The 19,866-nt window shown below is 46.7% G+C and overlaps 1 protein-coding gene and 1 long non-coding RNA gene across 5 annotated transcripts in view; one reads left to right on the top strand and one right to left on the bottom strand.

Annotated features, from left to right (window-relative positions):
• ASXL2 (ASXL transcriptional regulator 2) overlaps window positions 1-19,866 on the top strand; it is a 399,260-nt gene that overhangs the window by 371,395 nt on the left and 7,999 nt on the right. For both annotated transcript variants that reach the window (XM_029596278.1, XM_029596277.1), the window contains one exon: window positions 789-1,494. In XM_029596278.1, coding sequence (XP_029452138.1) covers window positions 789-1,494 — 706 coding nt within the window. The remainder of the gene's footprint in view (window positions 1-788; window positions 1,495-19,866) is intronic.
• The window catches only part of LOC115088226, a 111,302-nt gene that overhangs the window by 25,881 nt on the left and 65,555 nt on the right, over window positions 1-19,866 (bottom strand). For all 3 annotated transcript variants that reach the window (XR_003855726.1, XR_003855727.1, XR_003855725.1), the window contains exon 2: window positions 727-931. This is a non-coding gene — a long non-coding RNA (uncharacterized LOC115088226). The remainder of the gene's footprint in view (window positions 1-726; window positions 932-19,866) is intronic.

Consider the following 19,866-nt stretch of genomic DNA (forward strand, 5'->3'; position numbering starts at 1 on the left):
GGCTAAAAGGGCTGCTTTTCTTTTTTTTAATAAAGTGGCCATTGTAAATGATGAAAGATCATGTGAGTTAATGTCTTTGCCCTTACAGAATAGGAAGCACAAAATGTGTTCCTCGGTGGTTTACCAGTCTTGCAATGCATTATTAGCTTCCCTCCACCATTCCAGATACATTTTCAAAGGCTTAGGCACCTTTTATGCAGGTAAAAATAGAGGGGTCCATATTCAGAAAGCCAGTTAGTGGACAAGTTATCTGGCTAAAGTTAGCCAGATAACTAGTCCCATATATTCAGCGGGATAAATATCCTGCTAAATATGACCAACCTAGAGTTAGCCAGCTATATATAGCTGGATAACGAAAACCTAACCGGCTTTGTTTGAATATAGTGGATGGTTGACAACTGTGTTGGTGGTCAGACTTGTGTTTTAATTATTTTGTTTTGTATATTTGCTGTATATGTATGTTTTTAGTACATGTACACTGCCTTGGGTGATTTTTTGAGTCTGAGAATGTGATTTCAAAGAATTTTTAAATAAATAAAATTATGTAGTGTACATGATACAGTACTAATTATACAATTCATTGAATGGGGTAATCTATCATATAAAGCAGTCTAACTCCCTATACTATAAAGGTACATAGTACATTAGCATATGTGTCACATGTGTTCATACATTAGAGAAATATATGATTTCTATGGTTGGTTAAGAATATAAAATATAAATAACCTTGCTTTTCAAAGAGGGGAACATTGAACCATGTAACCTTTAATTTTCTGTTTTCTTCTTAGTTCTGGTTTGAGTCTTGAAGAGTCCAACAAATTGATTGCAGAGACCACTACTTATGACACTGAGACCCAGATGTATCCAGCTAAGCAACTGACGTCCATTCTGAAATCCGAAAGACTTTCCATCAGAGAAGAGACCAAACCTTCTGAAAAAACAAAGGAAAATATCAGGGAACAAGCAGCAGTAAAGAAATCAGAACAGACAGAAAACAAAGATGTGAAAACAGAGATGTTAGATTCTAATAGTTCCTTACAGCCCTTTGGGAGTAATACACTGGAGCTCTCCAACCAAACTGCTGAATCTCAAAAGAGCACCAAAAAATCCATTCAAGAGAAATTTGAGGATTCAGCTTACAAGAAGGAAGAAGGAATAAAGCTTCTAAGTACACCTCAAGAGTATGAGGAAAAGGAGCAGAAGAATGCTATAGTTACGTGCAAACCAAAGAGCCCAGAAATGGTAAAAACACCAGATTCTATGACCAACAGTCAAATGGACAACCAGGAGACCAATGAAAAGGAGGCCACTTCATCCAAGCAAATGAACATCAGTTCTAAGGAACTCAAGAGGAAGTCAGAAGATCAGGATGGGACTCCCTCCAGTCCAGAGAAAAAGCCACGTGCCACCAACCAACAGATATTTCGGAGCCTACCAAAGTCCTTTCTTGAAGCAAAAGAACAAGTGTCAGATCGCAGGGTTCCTCCACTCAAGGTAAAGAAGAAAACTGAGCTTATATGGCCAAGTGTACTAATAGTTAATGTTGAAGTGCTGATTCCCTTTTGAAAATTAGCATCCCCAAACTATGCATGCTAAAAGAGCCCGCATAGTTTGCAATTGCTGTTTGTGTGGGTTGCCAAGCAAAGGCAAAATAGTGCACGGATTTTGAAAAGAACACTTACATGTACTATATTACTCCTGCTATGCAAACACAAGCAAAAGTACACATGCTATGGAATCCATACATACTTTTAGCTGCATTTGAGGAGGGCAGTTTTTAGTAACTTTATTTTATCTGGATAATTGTCCTCAGTTAAGGGCAATGATAGGCCTGTAAGAGGTCTGCAAGCTAATTTTCAAAGGGAAACTCCCCACAATTTCCCTTTAAAAATATGGGCCAAGCATTCAGCCACAGGTATATTTTTTTCATTTATATTTTTATACCATCTTTTTCCCAAAAAAGGGAACCTAAAGCAGATTACATAAAAATAAATCATAATGCAAATATAAAACACAATAAAAAAAACTCCTAATGCAAGACATCCTCCTCCCTCCTATAAGAAAAGACTTCCAGTTTTACCCCATAGATAAGCCAGGATTCTTTCACTCGTGAGTCCCGAATCCATCAGTATAGGCATTTTCATGGCAGGAATCAGTTCTTACAGGTAGTTGTTTCCATTCTTCCTCATAAGACTCTCGAGAAGAGACTAAGTATAGGCCCTAAGAGTAGTCCTTTGGAACACCAGATTCATAGAAATACACATTCCTGTTTGTTCCCTAGATCAGTCAAGACAAGTGGGTTTTGCATCCCTACTAGCAGATGGAGGCAGGGAACTAAAAACTTTGAGGCACTGCTACATAACCTGCAGTCTCTCAGTATTTCTCTGTCTCCAGCAGATGGTAGAGGTGCAAACCTGCAGTTAAGAAAAAAAGAAAGAAAGAAGGGACAGAAGTTAGAAGATGCTCCCTGAGGTGTTAGGTTCCTTTGTGCGCCATCCCTCAGGTTGAGCCGGGTGAGCGGGGGAGGTTGGTAATCTCTGATCAGTTTTAGCCCACAGCAGATTCAGGGGACTGACAGCCAGGGGTCCTGGTTTCCTCTTATCCCCTGAAGGCTCCTTCCCAGAGGTGTTGTCAGCAGCAGGGAAGTATTCCTCTTTTTGCTTGAATTTCTTCCTTTGTTGTGGCTGCTGTTTCTTTAAAAAAAAAAAAAAAAAAGTGTTACATTTTTCTTTCAGCAGCAACCGCTTGGAATGTTACTGGCTTGATCAGTGGGCGAAGGGAGCAGAGTAGCTCCTCTGTTTGCGGTTTTGGGCTGCTCTGTGAGCTGGAGGCTGCATTGGGCCATGTTCCCCTCCCCTCCCTCACGCCACGATCATGCATCTTCTGATCCTTTACAGCAGGCCTGGACATGTGGAGACAAGATGGCGCCAACAGCGATTTCCCAGTGTGGGAAAACTTCGGGCTGCTTAGGGAGCTGGAGGCTGCATTGGGCATTATTCCCCTTCTCTCCCGCGTGCCACAATCACGTGGTTTCTGTTCCTCTACAGCAGGCCCGGCCATGTGGAGACAAGATGGCGCCAACAGTGGATTCCCAGCATGGGAAAGCTTGACAGGCCAGCGACCTGACTCGGGGACAGCTGAATGCAGTGGTGCTATGCCGCAATTCATTTCTGGAGAGGAGGGGCCCTCTGAGGGGAACAAGGCTGGTAGGAGAGCCACAGGTTCCCAAGGCCCTGTCATGCTCAATACTGGGAGCCTAAACAGCCTGTCAGGCAGGAGAAGGGCTACAGCTCGGAAGGAGTCGGACTCCCCTCCCCCTTTGCCTCTGGCTATCCCGTCGGGGGGGGGGGGGGGGGGGGTAGGAAATGCGAGCTGTGGGCTGGACAGGGGAGAGGATGATGTGGAATTTTCTCAGAATTTGTCTTGCTTATACATAAGGCCTTTTTAACCTGGAAAAGCAATGGCTATAAAAGGGCATTTCTGTCAGGCGTCTCGTCCTGCTGCAAAGAGGCCCAAGGCCTCCTTGGGCAGGGGGTCAGGGGACCGGCTGAGCCTGGACCATCCTGAGGGGCCTGGTGGCTCATGATTTGGACCTGGATGATCTGAAAGATGGTGTTGGAGTTGGCCTGGGGGTGGATCATGATGACCCAGCAGAACTCATGGCAGATGTCGATCAGGATGGGGATAAGGACATGGCTGATCCGGAAGAGGTCCCGATAACAAAGGGAGATGACCCATGGGTGGTTAGTCTGCTCCACAAGGAGGAGTTGAGGCTCCTTATTTCCCATGTTCGGAAGGAACTGGGTATTAAAGATGGTCCAGGAAGAGTCTAACAACGAAGGAGTGGATCCAGTGTTGGTTGGACTCTGGGGCCCATCAAAAGCCTTTCCTCTCCCTAAAAGGCTCAGGAAGCTGGTGAACCAGGAATGGGACTTCCCCAGAGGTGAGGCCTAAGGTGGCTAGAGCCATAGCAAAGTTGTATCCCTCATTGAGAATATCCTGCAACTGCTGGTATTACTGAAGGTGCATGCTTCAGTCTTGGCTGTCACTAAAGAGATGATCATTCTGGTTGTGGTTTGGCAGCATTAATGGATACGCAGGACCATTAAGCTGGAGATTCATTGCGAGAGAATGTTTGAAGTCTCGGCATTGAGCCTACGAGTGGAGATCTTTGAAGTGTGATGCAGAGGGCCTGTTTATGCTGGGTCCAGAAGTCTCAGGAAAAATCTTCAGCAGACTCTGGTGTTAATAGCCAGACAACTCAGGTGGATGGTGGGATTGCATATGAGGCTGACGCGCATTGTGACTTGAGCTGGACTTCAGCCAGGAATATGGTTGCGGTGGTCTCGGTGCGACATTTGCTGTGGTTGCGGAATTGGTCAGCTGATATGTGGTCCAAGTCTCAGCTCTGTAATCTTCCCTTTAAAGGAAGGAAAATTGTTGTTCGGGGAGGACCTGAAAAAATTGTCGAAGGCTTTGGGGGAGTCTAAAGGGAATAAGCCCCTGGAGGTTACGAATACAATTAAGTCTTTTCTGCCTCACTCTAGGTTTCAGGAGGTGCAGCAGTTTTCATCCCAATAAGGGCTCTGCACTGTCTTCAGGGCAGAACCAGGGGTCCGGTAGGCAACAGTCCTTTCGAGGCGCCCGTAGACTTCTCTGAGAGGGCTCTTACCAAGGGGCCATGTTGCGAGCGCTTCTCAAGGGAGATTGTGAGCCCTTGGATCACAGTGCGGCTCGGGGTGGAGCCCCAAGACACACAACAAGAGGTGAGAAAGTACAAGTACGGGCAGAGCAGGAGCAAGGCTGGACTGAAGACAAGGCGAGGAACGTCTGGAGCAGGAACAAGGCAGGCTCAGCCCTCCACTGGACCTACACGCACCAATAAGACCCAGCAACGCAATGCTGGTCTCGAGAGTAGCCCTCCGGCCACTCGATATCCCTTCCAGACCTGCTGCTAGGGAACGATGAGTGTGTGAGGCCAGACAGAGGCTGAGGGCAGGAACAAGACGAGATAGGAACTAGAAGACCCAGACGTAGACTCAGGATACTCAGAGGACTCAGACGTAGAATCAGGATACTCGGAGGACTCAGACAAGGATTCAGGTTGCTCAGAAGACACAGACAAGGATTCAGGATACTTGGAGGTTTCAGGCAAGGGTTCAGGATTCAGGAGAAAGCACTGGGTGAGTGCTGCATCGCAGCACGCCTTACACAGCTGTCCATGGCTGGTCGTGGACTACGCCAAAGGCGAAGCAGACTCCAGAAGAAGCAGTGGAACTTGAAGCCAGGACATGACGAAGATTCAGGAGAGGCCTTCAACAGGAAGCGCCCTATACAGCCACCAGTGGCTGGTCGCGGCCATGCTGAATCGGAGCAGGTTCTGGCAGAGTCTTGGGCATGGAAGGAAGCAGGCACGAGGAACTCCGAAGACTGGGATAGGATTCAAGACTCAGGATTCAGAAGCTTGGCATTAAAAACAGGAGCCTTCCGGAGGCTTGCACTGCTGATGAAAAGAAGGCCTTAAGAACATAAGAAATTTCCATACTGGGTCAGACCAAGGATCCATCAAGCCCAGCATCCTGTTTCCAACAGGGGCCAAACCAGGCCACAAGATCCTGGCAATTACCCAAACACTAAGAAGATCCCATTCTACTGATGCAATTAAAAGCAGTGGCTATTCCTAAGTAAACTTAATTAATAGCCATTAATGGACTTCTCCTCCAAGAACTTATCCAAACCTTTTTGGAACCCAGCTACACTAACTGCACTAACCACATCATCTGGCAACAAACTCCAGAGCTTTATTGTGCGTTGAGTGAAAAAGAATTTTCTGCGATTAGTCTTAAGTGTGCTACTTGCTAACTTCATGGAATGCCCCCTAGTCCTACTATTATTCGAAAGTGTAAATAACCGATTCACATCTACTCGTTCAAGACCTCTCATGACCTTAAAGACCTCTATCATATCCCCCCTCAGCCGTCTCTTCTCCAAGCTGATCAGCCCTAACCTCTTCAGCCTTTCCTCATAGGGGAGCTGTTCCATCCCCTTTATCATTTTGGTTGCCCTTCTCTGTTATTTCTCCATCGCAACTATATCTTTTTTGAGATGTGGCAACCAGAATTATACACAGTATTCAAGGTGCAGTCTCACCATGGAGCGATATAGAAGCATTATGACATTTTCCGTTTTATTAACCATTCCCTTCCTAATAATTCCTAACATTCTATTTGCTTTTTTGACTGCTGCAGCACACTGAGCCAACCATTTTAAAGCATTATCCACTATGATGCCTAGATCTTTTTCCTGGGTGGTAGCTCCTAATATGGAAGCTAACATCGTGTAACTACAGCATGGGTTATTTTTCCCTATATGCAACACCTTGCACTTGTCCACATTAAATTTCATCTGCCATTTGGATGCCCAATCTTCCAGTCTTGCAAGGTCCTCCTGTAATGTATCACAATCTGCTTGTGATTTAACTACTCTGAATAATTTTGTATCATCTGCAAATTTGATAACCTCCCTCGTCGTACTCCTTTCCAGATAATTTATATATATATTGAAAAGCACCGGTCCAAGTACAGATCCCTGAGGCACTCCACTGTTTACCCTTGTACCACGAGGCGCCCTACACAGCCCCCCCCCATGGGGTTGTCACGGACCACGACGATGGCACACCAGGAAAGGTGAACAGAAGAGGAACCTGGGAACTGGACGAAGAGCTGAAGATGAGACGGACAGTGTCGGAACAGGAACATCGGACATCTGGAACAACAGGATATCTGGAACAAGGAACAAGTGATGAAGGAGCTCCAATGAGGGACGAGACCAGGAACATCAAGACAAAGGAGACTAGGAACATGAAGAACATGGAACGAAGATCCATCATGACACAGGAAGACCATGGAGGACCTGGACAGGAAGGAAGACCACAGACGCTGAGAAGACCGGATCCGAAGGCACTGAGGAACAGAAGCAGGGCCCTTTTATAGGGCTGTCCGGTCAAGGATGGATCACATCATCGGTGAGGGCCACGGGTCTTTTCCTGCTGCTGGCCCTTTAAGAACGCCAAAGAGGCGCATGCCTGTGCCTATGGAGAGCCAGGAGGCAGAATACTGCAGCGACGTCCATGCCGCTTGGGAGGCCAGGCAGAAGATGGCTCCCTGCCGCGAAGAAGAGAGAAAGTCAGCGGCGGTGTCTTCCCACTACGAAGGCGGAGCCATCGGCGGTGGCACTAGGACCGTGGAGGCACTGGTGCAGCAGCAGACTCTGGGTCATGCGAAGGACGGCGGCCTGCTACTGGAGGTGAGGGATTGCCTGCGGCTAGGCCCGCAGGCAGGATCCTAACAGCCAGCAGCAGTAAAGCTTCACAATGAAGCCAGGCTGGTCCACTCTCTCGAAATGGTAGTGGAAGGCTGTCTTTTACAGTTTTACAAAAGTGAACCAGGATTACCTCGGACCAATGGGTCCTAGAGGTAATAAGGCATGGCTATGCTTTAGAACTTTTTCGCCCCATCACAGAAGCTTTTGTGGTGTCTCATTGCAGTGACGAGGCAAGCAAACGGTGATGCGGGACACATTGTGTTTTCTTCAGTTGCTGGCATAATATTACCAGTGGCGGCCAGGGTGCGTGGTCATGGAAGATACTGGATTGACTGTTGTACCCCAAAAAAGGAAGGAACCTTTAGTCCCATCCTTGATCTGTAAAAGGTGAAATCTGATACTGCGAGTTCCCCATTTTTTCCGTGTGGAAACGTTGCGGACGGTGATAGCAGCAGTTCATCATGTGGAGTTTTTTGGGCCTCGCTGGACTTGACAGAATCCTATCTGCATATACCCATTCGGGAAGAACATCAAAGTTTCTTCGAGTTATGATTCTGGGGTAACTTTTCCAGTTTCAGGCCCTCCTGTTCGGTTTGGTGACTGCACCTCACATGTTCACAAAAGTGATGGTGGAGGTGGCGGCAACTCTCCGCGGGAAGAGGATCCTAGTTCATATTTATCTAGATGACTGGCTTATCTGAAGAAATCGGAGAAGGTATGCTGGCAGTCTATGCGCACGGTGATGGATATGTTGCAATCCTTGAGTTGGGTGGTGAATTTGGTAAAGAGTCACCTGAGCCCTACCCAGATGCTGGAATACTTGGGGGCAAATTTCAATACTGAGCTCAGCAGAGTGTTTCTTACGTCGGAGAGGATTCAGAAGTTACAGTCCTAGGTGGTACGGATTTGCAGATGTTAGGGCACAGGGCTTGGGATTATCTTCAGGTCCTAGGTTCAATGGCATCTATGTTGAATTTGGTGCCATGGGCTTTTGCCCACATGCGCCCTCTACAGGGGGCATTGCTGTCGTGCTGGAATCCGTTGTCGGAAGAATTTCATCGGCCTTTACCGCTTCAGGGCACTTCCAGGACCAGTCTCTCAAGGTGGCGATGTTGGCCCAATTTGGAGAAAGGGATGGGCCTGGAGGTTCTGGACTGGTTATAGGGATCACAGATGCCAACCTCAAGGGTTGGAGGCAATCTGTGAAGAACATATGGCACAAGTACTGTGGTCACCAGTGGAAAGCATCCTGATCTATCGATCACTTGGAAATGAGAGCAGTGGCAGGGCATTAGTGGAATTCTTTCCATATGTCCAAGGTCAAATGTTCAGAATATTTTCGGACAATGCGACAATGGTGGCTTATATCAATCGGCAAGGGGGAACGAAGAGTCACGCGGTTGCCCAAAAAGCCCAGGACCTTTTTGCCTGGGCAGAGCAACATTTGCAGGGGATAGCTACTTCACATGTTGCAGGAATGGACAATGTAAAAGTGGACTATCTCAGCAGGCAATTGTTGGGTCCAAGAGAATGGGAACTATCAAAGAAGGCCTTCGACCTTATCCAGTCTCATTGGGGCAGTCGCCGTCTGGATCTGATGGTGTCAAGGAGCAACGCCAAGGCAGCAAATGTCTTCAGCTGCAGACAATAGGTCACAGTTGAGGGCATAGACACTCAGGTTCTTCCATGGCCGACAAGGATCCTGCTGTACGTGTTCCCTCCGTGACTGTTAATAGGTCAAGTGTTTAGGCACAACGAGAGACATCCAGGCCAGGTGGTACTGGGGGTGCTGGAGAGGCTGCGTCGTTCGTGATTCGCGGATCTGGTTCAGTGCGCAATTGACGGGTTCCTGAAATTGGCTCATTTGCAGGGGCTGTTAAGGCAAGGTCCTATTGTCTCGGATCGTTCTGATCACTAGCGACAAAAAAGGATTCTCTGAGCCCGTGATTTTCAAGGGCTTAATTTACAATTCCTCGTGGGTTCAGGTGGCAGCCTTGGGGTGTCTCCGAGGTATACTCCAGGGAAAAGGTCATTGGCCTCACATCTGGATATTGTTAGGTTTTTGAAGGGTCGAGCATCTGCAGCAGCCAGTGCATAGATTGGGTCCGGCAATGAGTTTAAATTTGGTCTTGCAGGGGTTTTGTGGGCCTCTTTTTTGAGCCATTGATGAAGGCGTTGTTTAAAGGACCTCACGCTGAAGGTAGTACTTTTGGTGGTGATTTGTTCATTCAGAAGGATCTCAGAGCTGCAGGCTTTGTCGAGGAGAGAACAATTTCTGAAGATTTTGGTCGAGGGAGTGTCTTTGCATATGGTACCCTTGTTCCTATCTAAGGTGGTATCTTCATTTCACCTGAATCAGACTATGGAGCTCCTGCCTTCCTCAATTGGTCTGCTGAGTCACCGGAGGCAAAGGTCACAAACAGTTTATAGCAGTTGGACCATTTGTATTGTTTGGAGGTGCCAGAAATGGATGCAAGGCCTCCAAGGGCACAATAGTGCGTTGTCTGAAGGAAGCTATTGCCTATGTTTGTAAGGGGAAAAGAATTCCAGAGGGTTTCATGCGCACTCTACTAGAGCGCAAGCAGCGACATGGGCCATGTGTCAGTTAGTGTCACTGCAGGAGATTTGTAGAGCAGTAACGTGGTCTTCTCTTCACACTTTCTCTTTCTACTACTGTTTAGATGTTCAGGCTTCAGGAGAGCTGACGTTTGGCAATAGTGTGTTGAGAGGGGGTCTTGCGGGCCCGCCCAGTGAAGGGTGCTTTGGTACATCCCACTTGTGTGGACTTATCTGGGGTACAAACAGGAAAAGAAAACTGGTTCTTACCTGCTAATTTTTGTTCCTGAATACCACAGATCAGTCCAGAGACACAGCCCCTTAATGTTCTCAAGACTGTTATGGCAAGACTGTGTTCTGGCATGCTTACTGGGAAGAACTTTCAGAACGTATATATACAGAACCTAAATAAGATTTATCATTGCTATAAATTTTGCATGAATAGTGCCCATGATAAAAAGGGGCATGCTTAGGGAAATTTTTCAGATACCCTACTCATGCTGTTTTACTTCTTTGCATAGGTATTTTACTGCAATACTGTTATATTTTGTAGGGTTTGGGTGGACCCTTGGACACTGAGGCAGCTGACCACGCCCACGGGGGGAAGTCCCGTGAGGGGCCACAGGTCAGGCTCAGCTCTGGACACACAAACACAGATTATATCTTTTATTAGACAGTTTATGAAGCCACCAGAGGTGGCGGTAGTGAGTAGAAGATGGAGCCCGGCTGGGCTAGTACTCCTCAGGGCGCTGGAACAGCGGCTTCTCCAGTAGCAGTGCTGTAGGAAGAAGAACTGAGAAAATGAATACCCTGAGATATTCACAGAGTCCCCAGTACGGAGAAGCCCCGAGATAGGGAGAGTTGGCCCTCGAGGAGCGAGTACCAAATCCCTGGGCACAGAGACTCGTTGGCAAGTACTCACGCAGCAGTTCTCCGTAGAAGATGGCACTGGTGCTGGAACGGAGGCAGGCCCTCGAGGAGCGAGTACCTGGTTCCAGGGAAACAGCTCCGAGGAGTAGATGGTAGTAGTACTTACAGATGGTGTCTGTAGTGAATTCTTCCAAGTAGAAGAGGAGATGGACACAGGCAGCGAGTCAGGGAACATGGGCCCTCAAGGAGCGAGTACCGGTTCCTGATAGCGACCTGAAAGAAGCAGAGAGGCCCCCGAGGAGCGGGTACCTTGTTAACAGCAAAGAGTCCAAATAGAAGTTGGAGGTAGAGTAGCTGGGTACGGAGAGTGAATCCCATCCATAAGAAATCCCTTGATAACTCAAAGGCTAGCAATAAACAACAGGCTTAAATATCCGGGCAGCGTGAGGTCATCATAGGGGGACGCCCCTGAGGTTCGCGCCATAGAGGAAATAAGAATGAGGGCCGCGCGGCGCGCACGCCCTAAGGTACCTGAGGAGCATGGCGGGAGGCAGCACCAAAGCCGGTCCGGGGATGCCGGAGAGGACGGCAGGCAGACGCCGCGGCAGCTAGACGTCCACAGGGAGCAGGAGGAGTCACAGAAAAAGAAAGGTAGGCGGAGTGAAGCCGTCAGGCCATGACGATTGCAACAAATACACAATAAATTTATTGCACAGACAATATTTTCACATTGGAGAGAGAGAGAGAGACCCTTTATAAGGCTGTCATAGAAGTCAACTATTTATACCACTGTAGGAGGATCAACTACTAACTCGAGATGGAGGTCTAAGGTTTGGGGTCAGTTTTACATGCACAGTCAGAAGTACGAACAGCACAGTACACATCGGTGAAGATTTGATGTGATTTGGAGTGAGGAAAGGTACACAAAGATGAGATATGTACAATGTACCCTCACCCTAGCTTAATAGCAGCTAGGTAGAGAGTGCATCAAGCTAGGGCGAGAGTACAATATACAAATGTCATCTTTGTGTACCTTTCCTCACTCCAAATCGCATTAAATCATCACCGATGTGTACTGTGCTGTTCGTACCTCTGGCTGTGCATGTAAAACTGCCCCCAAACCCTAGACCACAACCAAAACCTCACCTCAAGTTACTAGTTAAGCCTCCTACAGTGGCATAAATAGTTGACTAATATTGTGTGTCCCCTCCAGAGGCTCTCTTTCTCTGTCACTCATTCACTCCCTCTCCCTTCCCCTTCCCAAAACAGGTTTTGCGATAAATATCGCAATCCCATTTCAGACAAATCACACAGCAGAACACCAGGAAAAAAGGTTTAGTTAAAACGTGAAATAACATGTTACACTATCACACACAACGTTAAACACCCCTTATTTTCATAAACTCCACTCAAACTCCTTTCTTTTGACTAAATTTTAAAAATTTGCATAAGCATCTTGCGATGCATTTTTTATTGCAGGTGTTATGGCATTATTGCGGGCGTTAGGGCCATAACACGCGCAATAATGCCATAACGTGATTTGAAAAATGACCCTGTAAGTTTGCCAGGTTGTGGTAAGCCCCTTGGGTTGATTTGTGTTTTTTCTGTTTGGGGGGGCTCCAACCTTTGGGTTTGGCGTTCGCCCTCATTTAGGGGGTTGTTGAGCTTTTACTCTATAGTTGGCTTGGGTACAGGTCAGTACTGAGGGACTGCAGGTAGCACACTCAGTTATGTAGCAGTGCCTCAAAGATTTTAGTTCTCTGCATCCATCTGCTGGTATGGATGCAAAACCCACTTGTCTGGACCGATCTGTGGCACTTCAGGAATGAAAATTAGCAGGTAAGAACCAATTTTCCTTTCCCAATTCCCTGTTCTAAGCTCTTTTTACAAAAAATCTTGTCTCCCACTAAGAATCTCAGATTTATATACACAGGGCTATATTATTTCTTGAAGTTAATTCTACCAACACACTCACATAAAAAAATAGAAAAAAACAATTATATCCTGTGCTGCATAAACACTTACCCATAAAGACGATAGCTTTCTTAAAGGCGCTCAGGCTCACGTGTGCGCGCATTTGTTGGCCTGTGCCCATGAATGCAGCCATTTTATAACATACGCTTATATGCATATCTGTTATAAAGAATCCTGAAGCACACACCTGTGCGTAATTTTAAGTGGATACGCACCTATGGGCACAAATGCTGCTTCTACCGCATAAGCGTGCGGATTTTCACAGACACGTGTGCTGACGCCATTACCAGTGTTCCCAGTTCATTCCTGGTTCGCCCAAGGTAAAGAATGGGATTTCCAAACCCCCCTAGTTTGATACCTCCCTTCTCCCCTGTTAGCCCTGACCCTTAAAACACCACCGATCTATTTATCTTTATTTTATTACATACATGTCCTCCATAGCAGAAGTAAAGTTCTCCTAGGACAAGCAGATGGTAATCCTCACACATGGGGTGACATCATCGGATGGAGCCTGGCACAGAAAACTTATGTCAAAGTTTCTGGAACTTTTTATTTATTTTATTTGGAAACTTTTATATACTGGTATTAGTGGGGACATCATACCGGTTTACATTCGAACAATAAGGTTTGAAAATACATGTTAACAAGGAAGATAATAACTATGAGGGGGGTTAACCAAGGGCAGCGTGGAAGACATAAATTAACAGAAACGAGAAGATTAACAAAATAATTGGCTCCTTAATATAAGGAAAGTGTGGTCACCATGGAGAGGTGCTGGGATGCTGTGATGGGGTTGAACTATTCTGGATAAGCTTGTTTGAACAGTAGTGTTTTTAATTTCTTTTTAAATTTGATCGCACATGGTTGAAGGCGCATGTGAACGGGTAGGGAGTTCCAGAGAGCAGGGCCAGCAATAGAGAGGGCACGATCGCGTGTGGAGGAGAGATGGGCTGTTTTCAGTGAGGGCACAAGTAGGGTGCCTTTGTTGGCGGATCTGGTAGGTCGAGTAGACTGGGGGGTATTGAAGGGAAGGTCAAGCCAATTGGAGTTGTGGGTGTGAATGGATTTATGTACTATGGTCAGGGTTTTGTAGTGAATGCGTGAGAGAATGGGGAGCCAATGTAGATCTCTGAGGACAGGGGTAATATGTTCCTGTTTACGTGTGTTTGTGATTAGTCTTGCTGTAGCATTTTGTAGAATTTGGAGTGGTTTTATCATGGAGAGGGGGAGCCCTAAGAGGAGTGCATTACAGTAATCTAATTTGGAGGAAATGGTGTCTTGGATCACTGTGCGGAAATCCTGGGTGTATAATAGGGGTCTGAGTTTTTTAAGTATGTTTAGCTTGAAAAAACCTGCTTTGAGGATGGAGTTGACGTAAAATTTCATGCTTAGATGATGATCGAGGAGAACTCCGAGGTCCCTAATGGATGGTTGTGCTGTAAGTAGGTTAAGCTTTGGGTCGTTAGGCAGTGGGGGGGGGGGGGGGGGAGGAATGAGAGGAGATGAGTAGGAGTTCGGTTTTATTAGTGTTAAGGTGTTAAGGGCAAGGTGGAGGTTAGTGAGCAGGGAGTTGATGGCTGCAAGGCAGTTATCCCAGTGCTCTAGGGCATCGGAGATTGAGTTGTGGATGGGAAAGATGATCTGGACATCATCAGCGGAGAGATAGAACTTGAGTTTAAGGTCGGAGAGGAGCTGGCAAAGTGGGGTAAGGTAAATACTGAAAAGGGTTGAAGAGAGAGAGGAACCTTGAGGGACTCCTTGTTGTAAGGGGTGTGGGGCGGATAGGTTGTTTCCTATTTTAACAGATAATTTTCTGTTCGAGAGGTAGGAATTGAACCATGCAAGGCCTAGTCCTGAGATGCCAATGCTTTCTAGACGTGTCAGGAGGTGATGATGGCTATTAGGGCTTTAGTGGGGATGGTGTCGTTGGGATGAGAGGCAGGTTTGAGTTTTCCAAGGATGTTTGCGACTTCTTTGGAGGAGGTGAAGTCGAGGATGGCCATTGTGGATTGTGGGGAAGGTGGGTGGGTTGGGGGGGAGACAGTTATTGGAGGGGGAAAATCTCAAAAGGAGGTTGGAGATTTTGTTTTGGAAGTAGTTGGCCAATTCTTCACATTTGGATGCTGCCTCAGAGTCTGGAATAGAGGGGGGGATGGAAGTAGTGAGGCTTGTGACGTAAGAGAAGAGCATTTTGGGGTTGAATCTAGTCATGGATTTTTTTTGCGTAGAAGTCCCGCTTGTGTTTAAGGGTGGAGAGTCTGTAACTGTGTAGGGCTGTTTTGTAGCTGGAGGAATGTTAAGGGGTTGGGTCCTTGCGCCATTTTCTTTCCTTTTGTCTGAGATTCCTTTTGTCTGAGATTGTTTTTTAGGGTTTTTAACTCTGGGGTGTACCAGGGCTTTGAAGGTTACGAGGAGGCTTTTATGACTCGTTTGGAGATTGGGCAAAGCTTGTTGGCAATGTCTCCTGTAAGGTTATTCCAGGATGCTAATGCTGTATCAGGATCTGAGCAGACTAGATTGGGTAAGGAGGTAGATAGTGTGCCTGCCAGTTTGTCGCTGGGACAGGATTTTCTGGATATTATGGTGGTGCAGGGGGTGTTGTTGCTTGGGGGGGACTTTGGTGGAGAGCAGGACTTCTATTAGGCAATGGTCAGACCTTGGAACTGGGGTGCAAGTGGGTGTGTTGGTGGTAAGGATGTCAGAGTTGATAAACATCAGGTCCAAAGTGTGACCAGCTTTGTGTGTGGGAGCTGCTATGATTTGCTGGAAACCTATGGCAAGGAGGGAGTGGATGAGAATTTCGCATGATGTAGAGAGGGGAAGTGAATCTACATGGAGATTAAAATCTCCAAGGATAATGGAGGGGATGTCGGTTTTTATCCATTCCACAATGAATTCAGTTAGGGGAGAGGGGTTAGCTTCAAGGAGGGTGGGAGGAGCGTAAACTAGACAGATTTGCAGTACAGCTGTCCTAAAGAGGCCTATTTCAAGCTTAGGTGAGGTGGCTATGCGGATGGGTTTAAGGTTTAGGCATTTCTTGGCTGCCAAGAGGATTCTGCCTCCTCTTTTTTTGGGTCGGTGGATAGAGAAGATGTCATAGGAGGTTGTGGGGAGTTGGTTAATGAGGATGGTGTCTGAGTCTTTGAACCATGTTTCAGTGACAGCACAGATGTCTGGTTTGCAATCAGTAAGAAGGTTGTTAAGGATGGGAGTCTTTTTGGATAGAGATTGAGCATTGAAAAGTATAATGGAGAGGGTAGTGAGACCTAGGAGTTGTGTCAGGGGTGAGGTGAGGATGGGGATTAGGGATTTGCGGAGGGGGGGTGATGGTGGAGAAGGGGGGGGGATAGTCTGGAGAGTGGATAGTGGATACGAGGGATTGGGTAAGCAGCCATTTGGGACAGCTAGTGGTAAAAGGGTGGTATGCAGGGGAGGGGGTGTTTCTGAGGGGGGTGGCGGAGGGGGATATGGGGAGTATAGGGAAAGGGCAGTGGATAGGATGCAGTAGGGTGTAGCAAATAACATTCAGGAAATTATAGCAAGTATAATATCAAGGGGCAATGAATACAGTTGGAGTTCTTTGTATTACTAATCGAAGAGCGAGAGTCTGGGTTGACCACTGATGGTAGTTACAGTTTGTGCAGGGGAAGGTCCCATTGAGTGGACGTCCTGTCTGTCGGTGCGGGATTCTGAGTTGGTTTTGAGTTAAAAGTTAGAGAGTGGTGCTTACTAAGGGGCAGGCTCCTTGGTCGCGCAACACCAGGAGAGGTAGGTGGCCTTTAAAGGCCCGTCCGTTGCTCCGGTGATGTGGTCGGTGGGCGCCTGGCCTCCAATTGGCAGGGGGGCGCGGCTACGTGCGTTGGGCCTGGCAGGTAGGCCTTGCAAGCGATTGAGTGCCGGCTCGGAGGGAGGGAGAGGCCCTTACCCGGGGTGATGCGCCGCCGTCGTTCAGGGAGCCGTCCGGATCCAAAAGGGAGAGGGTCCCACAAGGTAGGTGGCCTTTAAAGGCCTGACCGTGCGTCGGGCCTTGCAGGTGGGCCTTGCAGGTAGGCCTTGCAAGCGATCGAGTGCCGGCTCGGGGGGAGGGAGAGGCCCTTACCCGGGGTGATGCGCTACCGTCGTTCAGGGAGCCGTCCGGATCCGAAAGGGAGAGGGTCCCACGAGGTAGGTGGCCTTTAAAGGCCCATCCGTCACTCCGGTGATGTGGTCGGTGGGCGCCTGGCCTCCGATTAGCCAGGGGGCGCAGCTACGTGCGTCGGGCCTGGCAGGTAGGCCTTGCAGGCGATTGAGTGCCAGCTTGGGGGGAGGGAGAGGCCCTTACCCGGGGTGATGCGTCGCCGTCATTCAGGGAGTCTGGATCTCGTGTGGACGCGTGGTTTAAGGCATGCACACTGAGCATGCCTTAAACCACGTGTCCACTCGAGGTCCCCCTCATCAGTCTCTTTTTTCCCGTGGAGCTTTCGCCTCGCGGTTTAGTGAGCTCTTGGCTTTTCTTTAGGCCTAACTTATCTCCCTGCTCGGGGGTTTGGGCTAACAATCCCATTCAGTGATTGCCTTTCATCCCCTGAAACTCTTGATGCTGTCCTGCTGGTTAGCTATGTCTGGTGCTTTGGCATGTAGGGTCTGTCACAAACCCTACCATTGTTGTTGATTATTCTACCAAGCATTTCTTGAGTTTCAGGCAATTGTGCCAGTCTGCCAAACATGTGCAAACTTTTGCAGAGGCATTCTGTCCTTCCAGTGTCAGTGGACCACAGTTTCTTTCTGGGGAGTTCTCGGGCCCCAATTGGTTTTTCGGTTGTCTTGTAACACCAAAGAAAACTTTGTCCTTGAGTCCTTCTCTTGTTTACATCTCTAGACTTTTTCCTGTATCCAGGAGATTCTAGATCCACTGTTGTTGTCAGGGTTTACTCATCTGAAATCCTGCTTGTAATGTTTTCCATGATGTGGAATATGTTTCTTGCTGGCACTCGCATCACTCCTCTATTTATTTTATTTATTTATTTAACATTTTTATATACCGGGATTCATGTAAAAAATTACATATCATCTAGGTTTACATTAAAACTGAAAAAACAAGCATGTAAGAATGCGAATTACATTGAACAGGGCGTAGAACTTGGATCAGATAAAAGGGGAATAACGAAAATGATTAACGAGAAGAATAAAATATGATTTGAGTCAAGTCTGGTCTGGCTGAAGATCTAGGTACATATTGGAATTGATTTAAGGTCCGGATACACTGAGTAAACTTGGAATGATCGGCTGTAGAGTTGGGATGCTAAGCTATGAATGGTCTGTGTAGATAGTCTGGAAAATTAGCTTGATGACTGGTACGGTGATGATGGAGGTATGTCATTAGTATAAATGAAATGCTTGTTCGAATAGCCAAGTTTTTAGTCTCTTTTTAAAAGTGATCGGGCATTGTTCCAAACGGAGTTCCGGAGGAAGAGAGTTCCATTGTGCAGGACCTGCTGTGGACATAGCTCGTTTTCTTAGAGAGGTTTTTAAGTGTGGGGCAAGAAGAGTGTCTCTATATGCTGCTCTTATCGGTCTGGAGGGTAAATGTGGTCATAGTGGAATGTTTAGTTCCAGAGGAATGAGCTTGTGGATGGTTTTGTGTATGATCGTTAGTGCTTTGTATATGATTCTGAATTTGATTGGGAGCCAATGTAGGTTCCTCAAGATAGGGGTAATATGGTCTCTTTTGTTAGACTTAGTCAGAATCCTGGCTGAGGCATTTTGCAGCATTTGTAGGGGTTTAATGGTGTTAGCTGGGAGTCCGAATAAAAGAGAATTGCTTGGAGTACTGATCGATAGTCTTGGAAGTGGAGGAGTGGTCTGAGTCATTTTAGGACTTGTAATTTAAAAAAGCCCTCCTTAGCAGTATTATTTATAAATCTCTTTAGGTTTAATTGATTGTCCATGATGACTCCGAGGTTTCTCACATGAGAAGAAAAGGTTGGTTGACTGGTAGGGTTCGGGTTTGGCATTGCATAGTTACCGTCCTGTGAGATGAGGAGTATTTCCGTTTTATTGGAATTAAGGATTAAATTGAGGCTTGAGAGAAAGTTATTGATGGATATAAGGCAGTTGTTCCAGAATTCTAGGGTTTTTTGTAGGGATTCTTTCACCAGGATGAATATTTGGAGTGAGGTTATCAAATTTGCGGATGATACAAAATTATTCAGAGTAGTTAAATCACAGGCAGACTGTGATACATTACAGGAGGACCTTGCAAGACTGGAAGATTGGGCATCCAAATGGCAGATGAAATTTAATGTGGACAAGTGCAAGGTGATGCACATAGGGAAAAATAACCCTTGCTGTAGTTACACGATGTTAGGTTCCATGTTAGGAGCTACCACCCAGGAAAAAGATCTAGGCATCATAGTGGATAATACTTTAAAATAGTCGGTTCAGTGTGCTGCAGCAGTCAAAAAAGCAAATAGAATGTTAGGAATTATTAGGAAGGGAATGGTAATAGAACGGAAAATGTCATAATGCCTCTGTATCGCTCCATGGTGAGACCGCACCTTGAATACTGTGTACAATTCTGGTCGCCGCATCTCAAAAAAGATATAGTTGCGATGGAGAAGGTACAGAGAAGGGCAACCAAAATGATAAAGGGGATGGAACAGCTCCCCTATGAGGAAAGGCTGAAGAGGTTAGGGCTGTTCAGCTTGGAGAAGAGACGGCTGAGGGGGGATATGATAGAGGTCTTTAAGATCATGAGAGGTCTTGAACGAGTAGATGTGACTCGGTTATTTACACTTTCGAATAATAGAAGGACTAGGGGGCATTCCATGAAGTTAGCAAGTAACACATTTAAGACTAATCGGAGAAAATTCTTTTTCACTCAGCGCACAATAAAGCTCTGGAATTTGTTGCCAGAGAAGGTAGTTAGTGCAGTTAGTGTAGCTGGGTTCAAAAAAGGTTTGGATAAGTTCTTGGAGGAGAAGTCCATTAATGGCTATTAATCAATTATACTTAGGGAATAGCCACTGCTATTAATTGCATCAGTAGCATGGGTTCTTCTTAGTGTTTGGGTAATTGCCAGGTTCTTGTGGCCTGGTTTTTGGCCTCTGTTGGAAACAGGATGCTGGGCTTGATGGACCCTTGGTCTGACCCAGCATGGCAATT

The sequence above is a fragment of the Rhinatrema bivittatum genome, chromosome 3 (genome assembly GCF_901001135.1).
Source record: "Rhinatrema bivittatum chromosome 3, aRhiBiv1.1, whole genome shotgun sequence".
Lineage (NCBI taxonomy): Eukaryota > Metazoa > Chordata > Amphibia > Gymnophiona > Rhinatrematidae > Rhinatrema > Rhinatrema bivittatum.